General features: G+C 40.3%; 2 protein-coding genes and 1 long non-coding RNA gene across 3 annotated transcripts in view; 1 reads left to right on the top strand and 2 right to left on the bottom strand.

The window, feature by feature from the left end:
- Positions 1–5,510: 5,510 nt before the first annotated feature.
- Positions 5,511–17,988, bottom strand: LOC118885082 (zinc finger protein 268-like). Its single transcript, XM_036833428.1, has 5 exons — positions 17,883–17,988; positions 10,855–11,027; positions 9,545–9,671; positions 9,151–9,252; positions 5,511–8,325 (listed from the first exon to the last, which is right to left on the bottom strand). The coding sequence occupies exons 2-5, from the start codon at positions 10,867–10,869 to the stop codon at positions 6,446–6,448; spliced, it is 2,124 nt and encodes a 707-aa protein (XP_036689323.1). The 5' UTR covers positions 10,870–11,027; positions 17,883–17,988; the 3' UTR covers positions 5,511–6,445.
- A 225-nt stretch (positions 17,989–18,213) lies between these two features.
- LOC118885153 lies at positions 18,214–20,180 on the top strand. Its single transcript, XR_005017450.1, has 2 exons — positions 18,214–18,687; positions 18,905–20,180. It is a non-coding gene; the product is annotated as an uncharacterized LOC118885153 (long non-coding RNA).
- Positions 20,181–23,087: 2,907 nt separating this feature from the next.
- Positions 23,088–24,729, bottom strand: part of LOC118885101 (zinc finger protein 577-like) — a 37,963-nt gene continuing 36,321 nt past the window's right edge. Inside the window, exon 4 of the mRNA XM_036833464.1 lies at positions 23,088–23,782. Within this exon, the coding sequence (XP_036689359.1) occupies positions 23,724–23,782 (59 nt within the window). The 3' untranslated portion in view covers positions 23,088–23,723. The remainder of the gene's footprint in view (positions 23,783–24,729) is intronic.

The raw sequence follows: 24,729 nt of genomic DNA, 5'->3' as shown, positions 1-24,729 counted from the left end.
GCTTCTAGACCAAAGAGATGGCAGTCTTTCTGAAATTTTAAGAAAGTATCATCCAAGGGTATCACGGTGATATGGGGGAATATGGGAAAATAGACACAGAGGTAAGGACAGTCATCCTAAAAACATTATTCCCAAGGTCTTGTATCAATTAGGGTGCTTTCAATTATAAGTAATCTGCAATTTACAATTACACCTAACAATGGCTTAAACCAAGACAGCGTTGATGGTTTACTTTACAAGCATTTTGGAGATGGGTTAGGTTAGTACTAGGTTAGTCTAAATAATGTCTGAATAATATCATCAAAACCACATTTATTTTATTTTATTTTTTTATTAAAGTATAGTTGATTTACAATGTTGTGTTAATTTCTGCTGTACACAAAAGTGACTCAGTTATACACATATATATTCTTTTTCATATTCTTTTCCATTCTGGTTTATCACAGGATATTGAATATAGTTCCCTGTGCTATACAGTAGGACCTTGTGGTTTATCCATTCTATATATACTAGTTTGCACCTGCTAATCTCAAGCTCCCAATCCTTCCCTCCCCCGCCCCAAACCCCTCCCCTTGGCAACCAATTTTTACAAATTCCCAGGGACCTCCCTGGCAGTCCAGTGGTTAAGACTCTGCACTTCCACTGCAGGGGGTGTCGGTCTGATCCCTGGTTGGGGAACTAAGATCTCACATGCTGCGTGGTGTGGCCAAAAATAAAAATATAATAAAATAAAAAGTTTTTAAAAAGCAAAATACAAATTTCCACGTGCTTTACCTTTTTATGAATACCTCTGGTTTTAAATCTCGGCTTCAAGTAAAGTACCCTTGTTGCCTGATGACTTTGTTTTGAAATAAATCAGTTTACAATAGCACTCAGCCTTTCCCTTGCTTTCTGCAAATAATCACTCACGAATTGCCCTTCATCATATAACACACTCCTGATGAGCTGGCAAAAGAAAGAACTCAAAATGAATATTAGCTAGTCTTGTTATCAAAAGTCCTTCACCCACTCCACTGTTTTTACTCAGTCATCCTTTTTTCTCCCTTCCCCTCATGTCACCCCTAAAGTTTTTGCATTTTTAAGGCAAAGAAGTTTACCCATCTCATTTGCATTCTTGACTCTTAGAAATGCTTTTTAATTCCCAAGAAATGTATACTCTTCAATGCCCAACTAAGATGTGACCATAGAAAATAAGGAACAACTAATAAAGACAAGAGGGCAAAGCCAGGAGTCATGAAGGATGGTGTACATCCTCTAGATAGGAGAACGAGTGCTTCCAAATTGAGTTCCAGGACAGGGAACTCTCACTATTCCTGCCCATTGGCCTTGGTTGCAATAGAATAGCGCCTGCTGTATCCTCCCCAGTTTTCTGTTCTTCATTGGAAGTTTTCATTGTGGATGCCTATTCTCATTGCACCATTGTATATTGGGTCTCTGAGGATTCTTTTAAAGTTTATGGACTGCTCGCTACAAATATTTCTAGACCTGATTGAGTCTAAAACTCCAAAATAAAACTTTGGAGCTGTCTCCCTTGGGAAGGATGGGACTACTTCTGTTTGGGGAGAAGAGTATACAGGGGTGTGGGGTAGACAAATGAGTAGGATGTGGTAGAGACTGCCAGCTTCCTACTCGATATTCACCCCTCTCCTTCATGGCCAGAAGTGAGTGGAAATTCATCCGCCTGAAACAATGCTTTTGGCAGCCATCCTTCCAGCTAGATGCGAGTAAATTCTAAGCAATGAGAGGCAACTGGTTGTATCGCATCAGTACATAATTAGGACAGAGCTGAGGGGTCAAAAAGCAGCAGCAGTAAACAATCCTGGCATGACTGGCTTTGGTATCGTTCAGTTTGTCCCAAATGATAATGAAAAACTAATGAAATCGAGCTCCACCTCGTGGCTGCCTAAAACAGAAAGCAAGGAAATGGGAGTCGCCTCATCCCCAGCTCTCTGACCCTCATTGGGAGAGGACTTTTGGGAGACTTAGATTATTTTCCCTGGGAGCTTCTAGAGCGAATTTCTGGGACCATCTGAATGAGGAACTTTTTTTTCTTTTCCTTTATGGTTTAATCACAAGATATTGAGTACAGTTCCCTGTGTGTCCCAGTAGGACCTTGCTGTTTTTATCCAAGGAACTTTTTTGTTTTCTGTTTTGCTTTTAATCCAGGAAGTCCCCTTCATTCCAGAACGTACATTCCAGAGACTGGAGATCTCTCCTGTATTTCATCCCACCCTAAGAGTTACCACTGCTACAAGATAAAAGAAAATCTGTGTAAATGCTTCATAATCTTGGAACGCTGTGGATTCTTCAACTGTGTTTTTCCCCCTCACATTCCCATCTCAGGCCCCTCCCAGCTCCAAATACCATCTAGATAACTGTTTCCCAAATGTTGGATCTACAACTGATACTGTTCCAACAGAATCGCTTGGGGAGGTATTTTTTTAAAATATGGGTTAGACCACAATATTGTAAATCAACTATCCTCCAATAAAAAATAAAAATTAAACAATTAAAAATAAAATAAAATATGGGTTAGGTCACTGCAGCATCAAGGCATCTGATTCATAAAGTCTGGTGCTTAATGCAGGAACCTGTTTTTTTTTTTTTTTTTAATAAACTTATTTATTTTTGGCTGCGTTGGGTCTTCGTTGCTGTGCGAGGGCTTTTTCTCTAGTTGAGGCGAGCGGGGGCTACTCTTCGCTGCGGTGCGCGGGCTTCTCATTGCCGTGGCTTCTCTTGTTGCGGAGCACGGGCTCTAGGTGCACAGGCTTCAATAGTTGTGGCTCGCGGGCTTTAGAGTGCAGGCCCAGTAGTTGTGGCACACGGGCTTAGTTGCTCCGCGGCATGTGGGCTCTTCCCAGACCAGGTCTTGAACCTGTGTCCCCTGCATTGGCAGGATAATTTTTAACCACTGTGCCACCAGGGAAGTCCTGAATTTTTTTTCTTAATTTATTTTATTTTTGGCTGTGTTGGATCTTCATTGCTGTAGGTGGGCTTTCTCTAGTTGTGGCGAGCGGGGGCTACTCTTCGTTGTGGTGCACGGGCTTCTCATTGCGGTGGCTTCTCTTGTTGCGGAGCACGAGCTCTAGGCGCGCGAGCTTCAGTAGTCGTGGCACGCGGGCTCAGTAGTTGTGGCTCACGGGCTTAGTTGCTCCGCGGCATGTGGGATCTTCCCAGACCAGGGCTCGAACCCGTGTCCCCTGCATTGGCAGGCGGATTCTTAACCACTGCGCCACCAAGGAAGTCCCAGGAACCTGTATTTATTCACAAAACTTCCTGGTAATTGTAATATGCAACAAGATTCCTCCGATTATTAGCAGTTGAATAAATGTTCTCTTTACAACAGAATAAGAATTAATGGTAGATCTCGCAAACACAGAAACATCTTTATAGCCCACACCCAAGAACAAATGGTCTTCTTCAAGCAAAATAAACTTTGACAGAAAGGCTGTTGTCCCCAATATCTTGTTCAAGGCCCTCTGGGGCTACTCAGGTCTTGAATTGGCAGATGTGGGCAAGTTAAGCTGTCAATAGTTTATTCTTTCGATGAGGTGAGTTTCTCAGGAACAGTTAACAGAATTATTAATCTCTCAGAAAGAAGTCTTCCCCACCCTTTCCACCTCCAAATTCTCAGCTTCCATAATCATGTGAGCCAATACCTTATAATAAATCACACACACACACACTATAGGAGAACCTGAATATATTCAAGAAATACTGTCTATTTTGTTGAGTATAATGGTGACTATAGTCTTTTTAAAATCCTTATCTGTTACAGATACATATTAAAGTATTTAAGGAGGAAATTATACTATATGACATTTGATTAAAAATATTCCTGGGGCGGGGGGAGGAAAGGCAATCAGTGAAATCAAAAAATGTTTAAAATTTTTGAATCTTTCTACTCTTGCATATTTTTACATTTTCCACTTTAAAGTCTTAAAAATCACTCTATGGCCCAACAAATCCACTCCTAGATATATGCCCCACCAAAAAAAAAAAAAAAATGTGTGCCTATGAACACTAGGATAAATAACAGGTGAGGGAAAAACACAGTTGAACAATAGTGTGCCCAAGATGATAAAATATTATTGTTACTTCTTCATTATCAATGTATGAGTTGTCATACCTGTAAATAAGTGAATTTTTTCACATTACTTTTTCATTTTTGATGCTTAGTGTTAGTAATATGTATAACATCTACAGTGTTTTGTATCATATAACATTGATGTAGATACTGACAGATGATTCAGCTTGTAAACGGATGATGTAAACTTATGGTATTGATAAATACAGTGCAGTACTTTAAACGTATGTTCTCTTCCCTATGACTTTTCTTTCTGGCCGCGCCGTGTGGCTTGCAGGATCTTAGTTCCCTGACCAGGGACTGAACCTGGGCCCACGGCAGTGAAAGCACCGAGTCCTAACCCCTGGACCACCAGGGAATTCCCCCTTATATGACTTTCTTAATAACATTTTCTTTTCTCTAGCTTCATTGTAAGAATACAGTATATAATACAGATAACATATAAAATATGTGTTAATCGACTGTTTGTTATTGGTAAGTCTTCCAATCAAAGAAAGCTATTAGTAGTTAAGTTTTGGGGGAGTCAAAAGTTATATAACGATTCCCGACTGCATAGGGGGTCAGCGCCCCTAACCCCTGCAATGTTCAAGGGTCAATTGTACTAGGAGTTTTGGATGAATCGTGTATCCACTCCCCCCATCCGAAAAGAAGTATGTTGAAGTCCTAACCTCCAGTACCTCAGAAAATTGAGTTGTTATAGATGGAGTTTAGTTGAGATGAGCTCATCCTGGAGTAGGGTGGGCTCCAAATCCAATAACTGGTGTTCTTAGAAGTTGGCCATGTGGAGACACAGAGGCACACAGGGAGTATGCCATGTGATGACAAAGACCGAGGTTGGAGTTATACAGCTGCAGACTAAGGAAAGCCAATAGTTGCCCATAAATCACCAGGAGCTAGGAAGAGGCAAGGAAGGAATCTTCAACAGTTTTCAGAGGGAGCATGGCCCTGATGACACCTTGACTTTGGACTTCTGGCCTCCAGAACTGAGACAGTAGTAAATTTCTGTTGTTTAAACCCATTCAGTTAATAGTATACTTTGTTACAGCAGCTCTAGGAAACAAATAAACTAGGTTTTCATGGAGGAAAGCCGTGGCAAGCACGTCTGGCTATAAGTCTAAGCCATATTCATTCCCCATTTCAGCACAACCACCAAGACAAGAGACATTTTAATCTTCATTTCTTTGAAAATAGTAGCTGCTTCCAGTTTTTCAGAACTCATTTGGGGACAGAAGAGTTGTGATTACTTATCACTCTTAAACCTCAATATTTGTAATGGGGTTTTTTTTGGGTTTTGTTTTTTGTTTTCTGAGTGACAACCAGAAGACAATTTGTTTTAAAAAAATTTATCATTCCTAAGGGCTGAAAAGTACCAGATTCATTTACAATACCAGTAACAGTAAAACAAAAACCAAAAAGGTGTAAATGGTGTTATAGTCTTCTTTAATGTTAAGCTGAATTACTTCCCTTGTGATTTATATATTTCACTATGTTGACATTTTTGGTAGATATTAGACATACAAACTGGAACAAGAATTTCGTGGTACACAACTTTCAATACCTTGTGAAATTTGAAAATCATCATATACATGTTCTACAAAAATACTCAGATACAAAGCAAATACATACATCTGGGACCTTTCTTAATTTACTTCTTTGACTATGCAATATATTCAAACATGAAACAAAGTGTCCTTTGGCATGCTAAAGTTATCTGCTCTTCCTAACTGACTACTTTGTGTTACATTTTCTATAAATACATGGTAATACGATGATCAAAATTTTTATTATAAAGTTGTTTATATGTAAATAAACTTTCCCACCATCATTACACTCTACTAATTCTCCTTAAAAAAATATTATCTGATGCATGATAAGTTTGGACTTCATGCCAGAGGCATCCCTTATCACAAGTCTTCAGCCATCTGTATTCCTTGGTATGAAAACTCATTTGTTTGGAAGCTACTCAAGAATTCACAATATTTGTGAGATTTTTTTCCACAGTGAAAACTGGCTACTTTACGATAGCCTATCAAAAACATTTGTTGTACCCAAAGGTTTCATTTTGTGCGATGTATAATGGGATCTCTTCTCAAGAAGAGATTTCAACTTTTCATTCATACTGCCTTTTTTCTCATGAAATATGAGGCTACATTGGTAGTAGATAATTTTCCTATATTCACTGCATTTAAAAAATTTCTCTTCTGGGTAAGTTTTGAAACTTACAAAGGCCAAAATTAATGGAAAAGTACCCTAACTTTCCCTGCATTCATAGGGTGACTCTCGTGTGAATTTTCTTATCTTCAGGGAGATCTGGCATCTCACTAAAGTCTTCCCAGTGCTGTGTTCCTGGGATTGTTTTCATGTATGAATTTCCTCATGTGAAGTGAGAAAGAACTTGACAGAGAAAGTTTTCCCACACTCACCACATTGATAAGGTTTCTGCCCTGCATGACTTCTCTGATGGACACTGAGGTATGATTTCTCAAAAAAGGCTTTCCCACATTGAGTGCACTGATATGGTTTCTCTCCTGTGTGATGTCTCTGATGTCTAATGAGCTGTGACTTCTGGTTGAAGATTTGACCACATGGAATGCATCCATAGGGTTTCTCTCCAGTATGGCATCGTTGATGGATAATAAGATGGCTTTTTTGGCGGAAAGCCTTCCCACATTCACTGCATCCATGGGGTTTCTCTCCTGTATGAATCAACTGATGTCTACTGAGCATTGCCATACTGCTAAAGGCTTTTTGGCATTCAAGGCATACGAAGGGTTTCTCTCCTGTATGTGTCCTCTGATGGACAATGAGCATTGCCTTTCGTATGAAAGCTTTTCCACATTCACTGCATTCATAGGGTCTCTCTCCTGTATGAGTTCTCTGATGGACAATGAGGTGGGACTTGTCTATAAAAGCTTTTCCACATTCACTGCATTCATAAGGTTTCTCTCCCGTATGAATTCTCTGATGTGTTATGAGGGATGACTTTTTATTAAAGGCTTTCCCACATTCCTTGCATTCATAAGGTTTCTCTCCCGTATGAGTTCTTCTATGAACAATAAGCTGTGACTTGTCTATAAAAGCCTTCCCACATTCACTGCATTCATAAGGCTTCTCTCCCGTATGAATTCTCTGATGGGTTATGAAGTGTGACTTTTTATTAAAGGCTTTCCCGCATCCCTCACATTCATAAGGTGTTCTTGCTGTATGATTTCTCTGATGTAGAATGAGCTGTGATGTGTGTACAAAAGCTTTTCCACATTCACTGCATTCATAAGGTTTCTCTCTGATATGAATTTTCTGATGTGTTATGAGGTGTAAGTTTTTATTGAAGGCTTTTCCACATTCCCTGCATTCATAGGATTTTTCTCCTGTATGATTTCGCTGGTGAACAACAAGCTGAGACTTACTACAGAAGGCCTTTCCACATTCTTTACATCCATAAGGTTTCTCTCCTGTATGGATTCTTTGATGGATAATCAGGTTTGACTTTTGCATAAAACCTTTCCCACAATCACTACACTCAAAAGGTTTCTCTCCTGTATGTGTTCTGTAATGTAATCTGAGCTTCGTCTTTTCCCTGTAAGCTTTTCCACATTCTTTGCATTCATAGGGTTTCTCTCCTGTATGAGTCCTATGGTGTAGAATGAGATGATATTTTGTTCTAAAGGATTTCTGACACTCGATACATTCATACGGTTTCTCTCCTGTATGAGTTCTCTGGTGCAGAGTGAGATGACATTTTGTACTGAAACCTTTCTGACATTCACTGCATCTGTATGGCTTCTCTCCTGTATGGGTTCTCTGGTGTATTATGAGCTTTGACTTATACCTGAAGGATCTGGGACATTCACTGCATTCGTAAGGTTTCCCTTCTGTGTGAATTCTGTGATGTCTTTTAAGATTTGTTACTGTGCTGAAAGACCTCACACATAAATTATGTTCATAGTACTGGGCTCGAGGGTGGGAGGTTTCATGTAGAGTATGGAAAAATGACTTCCCATAACCATTTAACTCATCAGAGTTCATTTCTGCATAGCTTTTACTCTGATAACTTGGGTCTGAATTTTGTTTCAAACTTATTCCTCTTGAGACACATTTATGGGGTCTTTGTGTAAATGAAACAAAGTTTTTGCTCAAAGGAAATATTTTTCCCAATGCATTGTTTTCATGGTCTCTCTCCACAGGTCCACCCTTCCCGTTATCTTCCCGATGCCAATCATAAACTTGCCACATTACTTCTAGAAAAAAATCAATGAATACTACCATTATCATGAAATGGAGAGGGATGAAATCTCAAGTCAATATCCAAAGAGATGGAGAAAGTGGTACAGCAGGTGCACAACGTAAGTCTGAGGCACCCAATAAAAGAAACAGTAATAAGTAATGAACTGAAGGACATGGGTGTCATCAAACATTGGAACAAATCTATGAATATTTGAAAGCAAAATAGAAGAGGTATATGAATATGGATAAAAGGTAAAAGAGGTTGGTTGTGTCTAATGAGCTATGCTAAAAGAACAACTAAGCAAAAAAGGAAAGACCAAATGAACTAGGCAAAGATCTGACCCAGGGTAGATACAAGGAGGTAAGTCTCCTCCTAGGTGGCTAGCAAAAGAGAGTCATATATGGAAGGGTAGTAAGAGAAGCAGGCAACATTCATACTGAAGACTTCTTTTCATTCAAAGTCACTTCTAAAGGTTCAGAGACTATGAGAAAAAAATATTAAAATGGGGGGAGGGATAAATTAGGAGTTTGGGATTAACAGATACATACTACTATATATAAAATACACAAACAACAAGGACCTACTGTATAGCACAGGGATCTATATTCAATATCTTGTAATAACCTATAATGGAAAAGAATCTGAAAAAGAATATATATATATATATATATATATACATATAACTGAATCACTCTGCTGTACATCTGAAACTAATATAACATTGTAAATTAAATATACTTCAATTAAAATAATATATTAAAATAACAAAGTTCCCAACCCAACAATGACCAACTGTTACTTTGCTTCCGCGAACTCCCACTGCATTGGTTTCACTCACCTGGACCACACTGACTTGGGAATTCCCTCTCTACTACTGCTTTTTCTTTTTCTTTTCCTTTCTCCAAGTGCATCACTGGTTCTGGCTTGGTAACTTGATAACCTGTCAAGGCGGGTAATCACAGAGAATCTGAGCAGTATTGGGTCCTGTGAGGAAAAGTTCTGTTTCAGGGAATGTATAGTTTAAATCTCAGAAAAATTGAAACTTTTCACTTGGAAAATGAAATTAAGTACAGTCACTGTATGATACTAAATAAAATAAGCTCTGTTACCTACCTATACTAGTCCAAGTCCAAAATCATTGACGATATCAGAGTATGCATAAATTGTAGCAATGGAATAAAGACAGGCAATAAATGGGCTTACGCTGAGATATTTAGGAAAGTTGTCTTTACCCAATGACATTAGGTTGCTATAATTTTCCAACATCACATCCCGGTAGAGGTTCTTCTGAACAGTGTCTAGCAGCTGCCACTCTTCCCAGGTGAAATCCACAGCCACATCATTGAATGACAATAAGCCCTGTTGTAACATAATCCTTTTTAATCTGGAGTTAATATAATGGAATAAAATAGTAACGATCTATAGGATATTATTCTATTTTTACTATGAAAATTTATAAACATATATCATTCTGTACCTAGTTTTGATTGACACTCTGTGGGCTAAATTCATTAAAGCTCTCCTTTCTTTGTGCATTCTTCATTCACTTCTTCACTCACTCACTTACCCAATGTAAAATGTCATTGAAACTTTAAACTACCTAAAGACAATCTGTAACCCACCTTACAAGCATTTAATGTTACTTACTATACATTTTGCATTAAAAAAGGAAATAGAGCATGGTCCTGCCGTCAAATGCCTTCTGATCTATTTGAGTTCAAAGAACTGCATATAGTTCAAAGGGACAGGAGAAGAGGCTGAAAGGGACAGATGCCCAGGTGACAGGCAGGAACACGTCTTGGATCAAGAATGCACATGTCCTGCAGACACTTGGTAGCCACTGCAGTGTTTTTCATATACAAAAGTATGCTACGCTCAGAACTGCCTGTTAGAAATCGGACTACGTATTAAATCACAATACTCAAAAAAAGCAAACACAAAGCTTTCACTGTGTGCTATGTATCGTTCTAAGCATCTTACATACAGTAACACAATGATCTGCACAGTAACCTTTATGTAAGCACTACTATTATCTTTTTTTAATAGGTAAGGGATTTTTAAAGTTTTCTGTCTGTGTCTGTTATACCTCCCACATTTCCTCAGGAAGATGACTTTTCACTGGGTCCACTGTCTGGATGAGAAAAAAGTAACAGAAAGACCCATCTTCACACTTAAATGTCCAGGAAATCTTTACTGAATTCATGTGCTTCCTTCTTAAATACAAAGTAAATCTTGCAACACATTTTTATCTTTTGTGATGGTTTCCAGTATTAACAGAGAAATGTAGGCAACCCACTTCTGGATCCTGCTGCTTATGTGGCAATGTTCTAATTATCAGCACCTTGCAGGACCCTATGACATGCAGATGAGTTTCCCTTCCTGATTAGCTATTCTGGATCATTCATTCTATCTCCCAATCTAAGCATGTCCCTCCTAGCCACAATGTATCTATATATATTGTTATCTTTGATTGGATACATTTTAATAAAACTCCAAAAATCAAAAATGCAAAACAAACTGGGGAAAAAACCAAACAGCTCACCTGGGACTTGGTCATTTTTAACAGCTTTTAGGAAGTGGCCACCACATTTAGGATCTGTCCTGAAATCCTGGTAATGGTGTCTCATCAAGGGTATCCTTAGCAAGGATGAATTTCCGGGCTTGAGACCTACTTTTTTCCTTTATAGGAGTGGCCTTATTCTAGGAAGCCGGCATCTATGGATTCAAGAAAAGATTTGTTTAGTATGGAAGTAATGATAAAAGCAAGTTCCAATACGTGCAAGGAACTGTTTCAAGTATGTTCTTTTCTCACTTAACCCTCACAACAAGCCTATAACGTACAGATGATCATTATTCCATTTTAGAGAAAACTAACAGAGGAAAGGTTAAGCACCTAGCTAAAACCCAACAGCTAGTAACTGGCAGAGAAAGGACTAAAACTCAAACCCCCAGAATCAATAAATCCCCTGAGTCTAAGGAGAACTACCAGAATTATCCTTTCATCTTAACCAACCAACACAAAAAGTAGGAAAAATATCTAGAACAACTATTTTAAGACCCAGAAGTCAGAGAAAAAGGGAAACAAACAAGGTGAGAAGTCTGTGCTGCAGCTCACTGCCTGGAGAGACTTTCCAGCTCAGATCACAGGGAGAAGGAACCCCAAAACTGTCCAGCAGTCTTGCTGAGTTAATGATACAGAATTTCAAGTCTGAGAAGCAAAGGTGGCTAGAGTCTGCCAGGCAGTACCTCAGAAAAAAGAGAGAAAAGTCACTCTGTAGATATGCAGAGGGTTCCTCTGAGTCTCTGGCTAAAAATTGGTGAACTGAGGAAATTACTAAGGCCCCTGGAAAGGAGGAGGTGGAACAATTCCTGGAGCTCACACAAGATCAGGAATACTGAGCATTCCCACTAGCCAGGGTAGAAAGACCTTCCACCAGGACTTCAGAGGCCTCAGAAGAGCACTGCCTCAGTAATAGGTACAGAGTAATCACAGACAAAAGACTTTTTCGGCCCCACCTAAGAAAGTTGAAAAGAAAGCCTCGGAAGAATCAAACCTTTTCAAAGTAACTTGACTACATGCCAGAGCAAACCTCAAAAGTAGTTAAAGGAATAAAAGAAAATCCTGTAAACAACAATATCAAACTGACAATATCTGATATCCAATCGAAAATTACCAGATATGCAAAGAAACAAAAAAACATGACCCAAAGCCAAGGAAAGTTCAAGCTAGAGAGACAGACCAAAATGACAAAAGGGATAGAATGGGCAGACTAGTACATTTCTTTAAAATTACACACACACACACACACACACACACACACATATATATATAATATGGAATGTGTATATATTCCACATATTCCACAAGAGAAAAGCATGAGCATGATGAGAAAAATAATAATAAAATATTTAACAAGTGCCATTGAAACAAATAGGATATTCATGTTTGCCTCAAACCAAAATTAACTCAAAATGGATTATAAATGTAAGGGTTAAAACTATAAAACTTCTGGAAGAAAGCATAGAAAAATTTTAAGTGAGGCAAAGATTTCTTAAACAGGGCACAAAATGCATGATAAAAGAAAAAGTTGATAAATTGGACTTCCTCAATACTAAAACTTTGTGATATTCAAAAGACACTGCTAAAAAATGAAGAAGGATCAAGCCACAGGCTAGAGGAAAATATTAACAAAGCATGTACCTGACTAAAAGACTTCTATTTTAAAAATATGAAGAACTTTTCCAACTTAATAAAAGAAGAGACAATCCAATAAAAAGGAACAGAAGTTTCAAACAGACACTTCATCAAAAAAAAAAAGAGATGGCAAATAAGCATATGAAAAGTTGCTTTAAGTTGCACAATAAAAGCAAATTAAAACCTAGATAAAATATTCCTATAAACCTGCTAGAATTGCTATAATTTAAAAGACTGAATATACCAAGTACTGACAAGGATGTAAAGAAGAAAAAAAAAAACCTGTCATGCATTGCTGGTGAAAATATAAAATGACAAAATGGTACAACCACTTTGACTGGTACATCAATGTACATTACAGCTTCATTCAAAATATCCAAAACCTACTCCCCCAAATCCAAAACATCCATCAACTGGGGAATAGATAATATCGTGGCTTATTTGTACCACTGAATATTACTCAGTGACAGAAAGGAATGAACTAATGATACATGCAACATCATGGATGACTCTCAAAAGCATTATTTTAAGTGAAAGAAGTCAGACATCAATGACCTCTTACTGTATCATTCAATTTGTATGAAGTTTTAGAACATATATAATTATGGAAAGCATGTGATGGTGAGGGAACAGGGGATGGGGGTATGGTCTCAATGAAAAGAGGCACAAGGGGACTTTTGGGGTTGATGGGAAAGTTCTATACATTGATTCGAGTGATGGTTAAAGAATGGTATACCTTTGTGAAACTCATCAAATTATACCTGAAGAACTGGTGAATGTTACTGTATATAAATTTTTTAAATTGAAGTATAGTTATTTACAATGTTGTGTAAGTTTCAGGTGTACAGCAAAGTGATTCAGTTATATATATAACTTACGGGTTATTTTCCCTTATAGGTTATTACAAAATATTGAGTATAGTTTCCTGTGCTATACAGTAGGTCTTTGTTGGTTAACTATTTTATATATAGTAGTGTGTATATGTTAATCCCAAACTCCTAATTTATCCCCTGCTCCCCTTTGGTAACCATAAGTTTGTTTTCTACGTCTATGGGTCTATTTCTGTTTTGTATATAAGTTCATTTGTATCTTTTTTTTTTTTTTTAGATTCCACATATAAGCGATATCATATGATATTTGTCTTTTTTCTGTCTGGCTTCCTTCATTTAGTATGATAATCTCTATATTGTACATAAATTATACCTCAGTTAAACTAACCTCTTGCCTACAAAAAGCAAAACAAATACAGGCTGTCTGCCTCTGAAGACAAAATCCATGACCTTAAACTCTGCAATGGAGTCTCAACTGAAATCTCAAATTCATGTCACTTTTTGAGACTTCATCTTCACTCAAAACCCCGGCTGGATCGCTTGGCAACTCTAATCAGTGCTGACTGTTAAATAATTAACTCTGGTGCTGAAAAATTAATTCTAACACTGAGAATAACTTAGAGATGCCAGGACACCCGAGAAATATATTAATGCAACTTACTCTCAGTATCACATTGCTGAGAACTCCGAAGGACAATGCAACACTGTCTTAGGCGGACAGAGAGCTGAAGAAAACAGATCTGGATTTCAAGGACAATATGTGAAAGAAATTTGTGGCCAAAGAAATGAGGCCAATCTCATTTATAAACTTAGTATAAAAATTCTAAATATTTAAAAGATGAGGAAACCATGTTCACTGATAGAGAGGAAGAATACTAAGAAAACAACATAGGAAGAATTATACAATGCACAGATAACTTTATTCCAGGAATGCAAGAAGAGTGTAGAAAGAACTATTTTGTTATCTCAATAGATAAAGAAAAGACATGTAATAAGATATCATAGCCACCCACAATTTTTAAAAATGTTATTAAACTAGAAATAGACAAGAACTCTGTTAACTTGATAAAAGAGTATCTACAAAAAAAAAAATTCACGGCATTTCTTTAAACTTAGGGACATGACAAGGATTCTCAGAACATTTAGACAAAACTGTATCACATTTTGGCTAAATGTAAAATGGGGAAAATAAATGGAAGGAATGGAAAAGAAGAAGCAAGACTGTCACTATGCAACTGCTTTAAGATCAACATAAACATTAACTGCAATTTCATATTCAAACAACAGTAAGATTTAAAAGGAAAAAACACTATTCACAATACCAACAAAACGTATAAGGTACCTGAGGGGGAAATGTACAAGAATAAAGTTTTATTACACCAAAAGAATACAAATTATAACCAGTCAAATGGAGAGACACAATAGGGTGAGGTCTGGGAGGGTCCCAAACCAGAAGCTTCCACTGTCCTTTCCTCTTGGAGTCAGGACCCGTTGCTCATCCAGCATATCTATGTGTGACAACATGCAGGGTATTGCCAACCACAGAAACTCACCTGAGCTTCAGTGTTTACAGTTTGTATTAGAGTTTCATTAAATACACATGATGGATCTAATCATTGGCCATGGAACTCAACCTCCAGCACCTCTACCCTCCTGGAGGTTGGGCTGATATCACCTGGTTGGTCTTTCTGGCATAAACAGCTCCAACCTGAATCATCTCACTAGCATAAACTACAGACTCACCATGAGTTGCCTCATTAGCACAAACTATCAGGGCCCACCATGAATAATGCAGTCATCTCTATCATTCAGGATATTCCAACAATCTAGAGGCTACCTCCCAGGAACAGGAGACAAAGGACTGCCAATGGTTTATTACAAAATAACCAGCAAAAGACTAGCATTCCATATATGGGACTACTTTCTAAATATGAGTTAGGAAGAGACAAACTTCTCAGGTTTAAAATTGGCCAATGAACATACAAAAAAGATGACCAACCATGTTAGTGACAAGAACAGTGCATATGGAGACCACAATGAGATAGATGTCTTCTATACTCACAAGATGGTCAAAAAGCAAGAATGAAAATACTAAGTATTGGAAAGCCTATGGATCAAAAGGCACTTTTATACATTGCTGATGAGAGAGTTAAGGTGGTACAAAAGCAATTTGACTTTCCCTTCTAGGTAAAAATTCATCTACTTTATATTAGAAATTTCATTTCTAGGTATACACCCTAGACTAACAAATTCTCACATCAACTGGGAGACATAAGAATGTTCGGAACTTCACTACTTGCAGTAGCTGAAACCCAGAAACAATATAAATGTCCAACAACAGGAGAATGGTATGTTGTATTTATGCAATGGAATTCATATTAATGAAACAAACCTACCTCCAACGTGGATAAATCACACATACGTAATAAGTCAAGAAAAGCAAGCTTCAGGACTTCCCTGGTGGCGCAGTGGTTAGGAATCCGCCTGCCAATGCAGGGGACACGGGTTCGAGCCCTGGTCCAGGAAGATCCCACATGCCGTGAAGCAACTAAGCCCATGCGCCACAACTACGGAGCCTGCACTCTAGAGCCCAGGAGCCACAACTACTGAGCCCGCGTGCCACAATTACTGAATCCCGTGCGCATAGAGCAACAAGAGAAGCCACCGCAATGAGAAGCCCGTGCACCACAACGAAGAGTAGCTCCCGCTCCCCGCAACTAAAGCAAGCCTGCATGCAGCAACGAAGACCCAACACAGCCAAAAATAAATAAATTAATTAAAAAAAAAAAGAAAAGAAAAGCAACCTTCAGAAGACCACATAATAATATCCTTATTATAAAACTTACAACCAAGAAAAACTAGAGTGCACTTTTAAGGTATCCATATACATGTGATAAAACTATAAAAGTCAAGGGAATAATACATTCTAATTTGTGAATAGTGGTTCCAAAGCTTGGGATGGTTCGGTGGGACTCAGAAGATGGAACAAGGATGGAGGACTTTCCCATTTTCCAATGATCAAACATGACATTCATTAAACAAAATTATAAAGAAAAGCCAAGGTAATCAAATTTCTAAATTGGGCTATCATATTAGAAAAGAATAGAAGGATGATATGCCCATTGTTGCTAAAGATGTAGAAAAATCTGGCACACTGTGTGTAGAAGCATTATAGAATAGAAAGTTATTGGGGAAGTTTGGTAAAACTAAATCAGAAGCCTCTGAAATATGCATTTAATTTGACCTACTTTTATAAATTAAAAACAGAAAAATATCCATAATATATAATTCAGTTTAAAAATACATTTCAAAACATTACAGGTAGTTTACAGATAGTAAATTGGGGGTTAATTTTTTTTTTTTTTACCACTCCCTGCGGCTTGTGGGATCTTAGTTCCCTGACCAGGGATCAAACCCGGGGCCAGGGAATTCTCCGAGGGTGATTTTTATTTCCTGCTTTTTACTGATAATAAACATACAATGATATTCTGATTTAAAAAACTTAGAGAGCTCCATTTAATATCATATATAAATTCACATAGGAAGAGGATTTTATTATTTATTATTCTAACTTAATAAAAATAAGTTGAAAGTATTGTTTTGAGTAGAAAAAAATCCCATTAGAAAGGTATACATTTGAATAATAATAGCTACCTTCTGTCAAATACCTACTTGTTATATGGACTTAATATTTGTGTCCCTCAAATTCATACGCTGAAGCTTCAATGTGATGGTATTTGTAAATGGGGTCTTTGGGAGGTAATAAGCGTTAGATGAGGTCATGAAGACAGGGCCTTCGTGAGAACTGGTGAGGCAGAAATCAATTTGTTTGAATGGGAAAACAGACTTACAGAACTTGGTACTTTATCCAAAGTCACAGAAACAAGTGGCAGAATTGACATAAAAAGCTAGGATTAACTTGATTTCAAGCGCGTACAAACACACGTAAACTCTTAAGTATTCATGGGCACTACTTTAACAATTCATGGATCTAGATGGCAGGTATACAGCAGAACATTTGGCTATTCTTTCGGCTTTTCTGTATGCTTGAAATTCTCCAGTATAAAACGTTGGGAAATATAATACCCCAATGCTCAGCACACACCCAAATGTCTGTCCACCTGAGGCCTCTTTATGTCCCAACCCCCCTCAACCTCTCCTAAGGATACCCACACAGCTCCCCAACCTGCACTTCGCTGTCGCACCCATTCACAGCTCCCCAGACATCTATTTTTCACCCACTGGCCCCTCCGAAGCTCAAATTCCAACCACAGGAATCCCAGGTGACTAACCCCCAAGCCCTATCCTCACCAACCAATCCAGATGGACCCCTTTGATCATCGGCTCTTCCACCGCCTCTTTCCACCGCCTGGGGTGGGGGCGGGGGCGGGGGCGGCGATCCGGCGCCGACCTGTCACTGTCAACAGCAATGGTGTCTCGTTACTTCCTCAACCCACTCCTCAACACTGATGCTGGCCCAAGCCACCCACAACGCCCCCAAAACTCCGAGGCCGCCTTCAACAACAATCCTCCACGTGTACCCACCACAAACCACATCTCAAGTCACAGAATTCCCACCACGCGGGATTCTTAAATCCACTCGCAGCAATCTCACGTAGCCTCAAACGCCAATTCTGTGACAGTACGCTCGGGGAAGCCAAGCTTTGTACGCCACTTCCGTTTCCGCTGACGTGAGTGGCGGGCCCCTGTTATCACTCGCATTCAAGGCCACTTTGGAAGTGAGCGATGGGTTCTGATGCCCGGAGGAGTTAGTTCCGTGCAGTATGGCCGCGCCCATGTCGTTACATTATGTTGGGAGCGGCCATATTGGATCGTGCGCCGCCATTTTGGACCGTCCTGCCGACCAATACGGAGAGGTGCGAATTCAACCGGTTCTCTCCAAGATTTTTCATCCTGGGCTGTTCCATCTCTGCAGCCGCTCAGCTACGTGTTCAGTAGCGTTTCAGCACTCTCGCCTACAGTCTTCCGACCTGACCCGGGAGCTAAACCAATCACAGGCCAGGCCTAAGCAGAATGGCCCCGCCCACTCTCTTTCGGATCCCTTTTTATGCCGCAGGAAAGACGTGGCCGTGTTGGGAAGGTTGGGGCTTCGGGACAGAGAAATGGGGAGCGTTTGCAGACAGGATGCCGGTTCAGCGTTGGAGAGAGTGGGGATTAGGAGGCTAGAGCTGTAGCTGAAGGAGCAGAGGTGTTACGAGGAGAGCACTCTGGATGTACTTCGTGACGCGAGACCGTGAGGGGGTGAGGACCGGGGCAGATGTGTTTTATGGAGCAGACGCTGGCAACCACAGTCCCCGCCAGGAGTATCACTTCTGTCTCACGGTACAAGGTAACTCTAATAGAGGCGGAGCGGGCGCGCAGCGCTTAGCTCCAGGGGTTAGAGGTCCCGCTCAGCCGACAATCAGCTCTCGCAGCGGACCCCCCGGAAGAGAGTGCGGTGAGAGGCCGATGGGGACCTCCTCCGAGGGGCCCTCGAGGACCCCTGGCCTTGGGCCTGGCGGGTGAGGTGGGGGGCCTGGGGACAGTCTGAACGCTGTGTCCTGCAGAGCTCGAGAGCCCTCGCCACTGCCGCCTGCTGGCCGGGCCCGGGCCTTGAAGCGGACGGGAACCTCTCCCCCATCCCTGCCTCTGGGACCTAATGGCGGCTGTGATCTCCATGGGTCGAAGCCCACAGGACCCTGCCCCTTGTTTGCGCTGCCAGAGGAGCCTGAAGTCTGACTGGGGCCGGGGCACCCGGCTCCCTCAGTGATGACAGCTGGGCAGGGTCTGGAGGCCTGGCCCTGAGGGCGCCGCCAACTGAGATCCACCTCTTCAGCCAGGCCTGGGCACTGGGGGAGCATCTAGTCTGGGTGCTGAACCAGCGCTCCTGGGCAGGGTAAGCGGCCTGCGCAGGCACCCCCTCCTCTTAGCCCGGGCCTGGACCTCTGAAAGCTGAGCCTTGGGACCTTGCCCTTTCTTGTCAGGACAGAGAATAACATTTGTTTTGGTGGAGGTTTCCAGGAACGTCGTGACCTGACCTCAAGAACAAGGGATCTGATAGCAAGAAGTGTGCAACAGCTAACCACACCCCTCCCTCACCTTTCCTGTAAAAGGGTTTTGCTGAAAGCTTTCAGGGAGTTCAGGGTTTTTATGGCATGAACCATTGGTCTCTTTGCCTGGCCCTGCAATAAACCTTTCTCTGCTCCAAACTCCGACGTTTTGGTATTGTTTGGCCTCACTGTGCGTCGGACACGTGGACTTCCGCTCAGTAACAAATACATTCAAGAAGGATTCTGTGTATCTTGAATAGTCACAAGTCATTTGTTTTTGTGAATACTGTGATACAGGGATCAACTTTCTTTTTTCCTCTGTATAGATAATTGTCCAGCAGCTTTATTTAAAGTGAGTCTCTTCTACACTGTTGGGCAGTGCCATCTCTATCATAAATCAAGCGTCCATGTCTGTATGGCTCTGATTTAGGATGTCGTTCTGTTCCATTGCTCTCTCGTTTATTCCCGGGCCAATACTACTCTGTTTTAGTTACGGGATCATTTCTAAGTCTTAGGTCTGATAAAGCAAGGCCGCCTACTGTATTCTTTTTCTACAAGAGTGTCTTTGTTCTTTTGGCCCTGTATATTTTCACATAAAATTTTACCTCAACTTGTCAACTTCCACACACACACACACACACACACAAAAGTCTGGGATTTGTACTGGGGCTGCATTGAATCTATAAATCTTTTGAGTAATGACATTTATAGTATGAAGGCTTAAAATTCATGAACACCATGTATCATTCCATTTATTCTTTAATGTCTCTGAATAAAGTTGATGTTTCTTATAGAAGTCATTTTTTTAATTCATTTCATGACACTTGACATTCTTAATGCTCTTGTAAATGGTATTTTATAATTTCATTAACCTTTGTTGGTCATATACAGAAATACAATTAACATGCATATTGATATTATACCAAACAAACTTGATAAACTGTCTTATTAATTCTAATAGCTTTTGTGTAGATCGTTGTATTTAAATGTTTAAAACTTCATATTTTCCCTCTGCCTCAACATCCCCACAAACCAGCTCTGAGTACACTGACCAGGCAACCATGTACACCAGTGCAATAAGGTCGGTCCCTGCCTCGAGTTCCTCTTCCTACCTTCCCGTGCCTGTGACCTAGTGTCATTCAAATGCACCAGCGAAATCTCCTCCAGTCTTTTCTTGTGTACTCCACCCTGATCCGCCAGTAAGGGCACTTCCCCATGGATGCTTCCACCCCCCTACTTGGTAGAGCCTGGTCCCTTGGTGCTCTCTCTGACGTGACCTCTCAGCATGCAGTGACTCTTGTCTCTCATGACCTGTGAGTATAACAAACTTTTTCCCCCTGTACCTATTGAGTCCCTTCTTGTGGTCTCACCTGACTGACCATCACCTAAAAGAACACAAAACAATTATTCTAGATTTTTATGTAAACAGTCATATCATCCTTAAATAGTGAGTTTTCCCCATCATTTCACATTTTTAAATCTTTATTTTTCTACCAATTGCACTGGTGAGAACGTCAGTCCAATGTTGAAAGAAGTGATGATGCAGCACTCTAGCCTTCTTCCTGATTTCAAAGTTTCTCCTTTAAGTATGACGTTCACCAAAGAGTTTTGTAAATTCCCTTTATCAAATTTAATCATGCCTATGTGATTAAGCCTCTATTAAAAAAATCCATAAACCACAGAGAGCTTCTGGGTAGATGAACGCATCCAAGTGCCAGGAGGGTGGGGCCCTCCATCTCCACAGCGACAGAAGCTCCGGCATTTGTCTGCACGTCACCCTTAGCCAGACCTAAGCTGCTGATGTCTTCACTTAGCCCCATTGCCCTTTTGAGGGCACAAGGAAGTTCTGACTGTTTTGGAGTTCTGAGGTCTGTACAGCAAAGAACATATTCCCTGGGCAATGAAAAGAGCATCTGGCAGGGAGGAATCCAATGATGCCTCTGGCACAGGGGGGATTCTGACACATCATTGTCCATACTTTCCTTCCGTTCTTCAGAGATGCTTTCTTTTAGTTCCTCAAACATATTTATAATAGCTGATTTAATGTCTTCGTGTAGTAAGTCTGACATACGAGACCCCTCAGATAGTGTCTATGGATTGCTTTTTTTCCTGTGTAAAGGCCATACTTTCCTGTTCTTTGTGTATCACTTTTTTTTGTCGAAGCTAGACATTTTAGAAAATACAATGTTGTTACTTTGGGTATCAGATGCCCCCTCTCCTCAGAATTCGTTGCTACTGCTGTTACTGTTGTTGCAGTTTGTTCAGTGACGTTCCTGGTCTGTTTCCTTTGCAGGGGGCAGTCGCTGAAGTCTCTGCCTGGTCAGCTTCCTTAGTTGTCCTGAGTCAGTGAGTCCTCCCCCGTTTGCCAAGGGTAGTTTATGCCTTAATGCTCCACTACTTTATTTTTTCTTTAATTTTTTATTATTTTAACAAATTTATCTATAGTTGATTTACAATATTGTGTTAGTGTCAGGTGTACAGCTTCAGATTCTTTTCCATTATGTTATTACAAGATATGGAATATAGTTCCCTGTGCTCTACAGTAAATCCTTGTGTTTATCTACTTTCTATATGGTCATGTGTACCTGTTAATCCCATACTCCTAATGTATTCCCCATCCCCTCCCTCTACTACTACTTTGATGCTTAGGCGGTTTACAAGTCTGTCCTAGCCTTCTCTTCCTGCTGCAGGATTTCAAGGTCAGCCAGAGGTGAATTACCAGTGACCTTCAGGTCTTTTCTGGGCATGTACATATCCCTGTGTAGGTGTGTGGCCTTTTAGATCCTCAGGAATGTGTCAGAGTGTTTAACAGCTCCTTGTGAACATCTTATTCTTCAGACATTCCTTTTAAAAATTTTGGCTGAGCTAATGTTTTCCCCAACTGGTTTTGCGGCCTTAAGCTACCACAGTGTTAAGCAACTGAGACTGTTTTTTGACAAATGGTTTTCATGGCTACTGTAGCTGTGAGGTAGATGTTTTTCTAAAGCTAGTGCAGAACTGGGGAGGGGGGATGGGAGTAAACAAAGTTAGAACTCCACAAACCCCACTGTTTTTAATGAGGTTCAAATTTTTTTCTTGACTAAAAATGCTCTTCAGGTTGTTTGTACGCCTTTGGTTAATTTCTAGAGTCGTAAAAAAGTTGACTTTAATCATTTTTCCAGTATTTTTTAATTTTTAAAAATATCTTTATTGGAGTATAATTGCTTTACAGTGTTGTGTTTCTGCTGTGCAAAAAAGTGAATCAGCTATACATATACATATATCCCCATATCCCCTCCCTCTTGCGTCTCCCTCCCACCCCCCCCATCCCACCCCTCTAGGTCGTCACAAAGCACCGAGCTGATCTCCCTGTGCTATGCGGCTGCTTCCCACTAGCTATTTATTTTACATTTGGTAGTGTATATACGTCCATGACACTCTCTCACTTCGTCCCAGCTTCCCCTTCCCCCTCTGTGTCCTCAAGTCCATTCTCTACGTCTGTGTCTTTATTCCTGCCCTGCCACTAGGTTCATCAGTACCGTTTTTTATTAGATTTCATATATATGTGTTAGCATACGGTATTTGTTTTTCTCTTTCTGACTTACTTCACTCTGTATGACAGACTCTAGGTCCATCCACCTCACTACAAATAACTCAATTTCGTTTCTTTTTATGGCTGAGTAATATTCCATTGTATATATGTGCTACATCTTCTTTATCCATTCATCTGTCGATGGACACTTAGGTTGCTTCCATGTCCTGGCTACTGTAAATAGAGCTGCATTTTTCCAGTATTTATGTTGCTTTCATAAAACACTGGGTTTACACAGGTCCTCTGCTATTTTGGAAGTCCTGCCTCCTCACCTCATTTAGTTTTGCACAATAATTTAATAGGATACAATTTATTAATTTTATAGGTAAATACCCTGTCTTATAATAAGCTACTTCCCATGAGCTATAATTATTGTTGGCACACAAAGCCAGCACTGCTTATCACTATACAATATTGCATCCGATTTAATAATTGCCCTAATAAACCATTAAATTTATGATATATCCCAAACTTATTTCTGTCCAACTTCACTTCCATCCTTCCATCAATGACTTCAAAGGAAAAACAATCACAAAGCATCAAGATAACACGAACACTTATGCACTATTGTATTTATCTGATTGTCTGTCTGCCTTCTGAGTGAAGCTGGAAGCCTCCACACGGCTTAGTCAGTGTCGTCCAAATCTTTCCATCATCAGTATCTTGGGTGTATATCTGTCATGTGCTGGACATCCATATATTCTTGCTTGAATAAGTGATTAACCAGATGATGTGAAGAAAAGAGAAAGTGTTGTGAATGGGCCATTAGTCATGTGGGATTTTTTTTTCACCATGTAAGAGCAGAATCTTGGCGCTTGGAGATCCTGAAGGAACAATATCAGGGGGCTGAGGGTGGGATAACATGCTGCCAGAAAGGTAGCAGTGTGCTGCACCCAGAGGTGAGATTTGGAAACAACATTACAGATTGTAAGGATAGAACGGGTGAAGTAAAACAGAATGCAGGTGATTGCTAGAAGCAGGACAGTTTGAGTGGCTTTTGCCTCAGGAGAGAATCTGTGAGAATTTCTGAGGGTGTGAATATGCTTCACTTGCTGGTGGTGTCTACGTAGGAGAAGGCCCATGTAAACACTGGCCCCAATCATGAGTCCCATGAACACAACATCTGGCAAAGTCATGATAATTGTGAATTTTGCAGCCCTAGACATTTCAGGATTTTTAGAAGAACATAGCCCATAATCCCGTAGCTTCGCTGAATTGCGAATAGGCCGACGAGGCTCTAAATTTACGGGGACAAAGATGTTTATCAGCAGGTTGGAGATCCAACACAGGAAGCAGGAAGAATGGCTGTTCTTCCAAGCTCTGTCCTTGACCCCCATCCACCCACCAGTTCTGGGGCTGATGGTGATTGCCTGAAAATTGCTCAAGAGGCAAGTGGTGCAAAGAGAAAGGCCTCGGGCTAGTCTATGGATGTAATAAACAAGTTTACACCGAGTGTGGCCCAGGATGTGTGTCACTCCCCAGGTAAATATCATCTGGGGGATCCCCTTGAAGAGAAGAACCAAGAAGTTGGCCACAGCCATGTTGGTAAGAATCAAGTGTATGGGCTTCAGGGCATGACCAGTGCAGGATGTGGAAGCATAGGTTGAGAGAAGAAAGGTATTCCCCAGGACCCCAATCCCAGTCTGGAGCAGGAAAAGTAGCCTCAGGATCGAGTCACCAAAAATCATTCTCATGGGATCACGGGAACAAGCCGTTCAGAAAAGAAACTGAAGGTCATGAAGTTAGAATTCAGAGTGAGAGCACCAGTCAC

The sequence above is a fragment of the Balaenoptera musculus genome, chromosome 19 (assembly GCF_009873245.2).
Source record: "Balaenoptera musculus isolate JJ_BM4_2016_0621 chromosome 19, mBalMus1.pri.v3, whole genome shotgun sequence".
Classification (NCBI taxonomy): domain Eukaryota; kingdom Metazoa; phylum Chordata; class Mammalia; order Artiodactyla; family Balaenopteridae; genus Balaenoptera; species Balaenoptera musculus.
The sequence above is the reverse complement of the archived record's forward strand: the minus strand, read 5'-3'. Positions and strand labels throughout refer to the sequence as shown.

Coding starts and splice junctions, on each gene's coding strand:
- LOC118885082 (XM_036833428.1), bottom strand. Junction 9,253..9,544: donor TAGCAACCTAATGTCATTGG/GTAAAGACAACT, acceptor CCGCCTTGACAG/GTTATCAAGTTACCAAGCCA. Junction 8,326..9,150: donor CCCAAGTCAGTGTGGTCCAG/GTGAGTGAAACC, acceptor ATTTTTTTCTAG/AAGTAATGTGGCAAGTTTAT.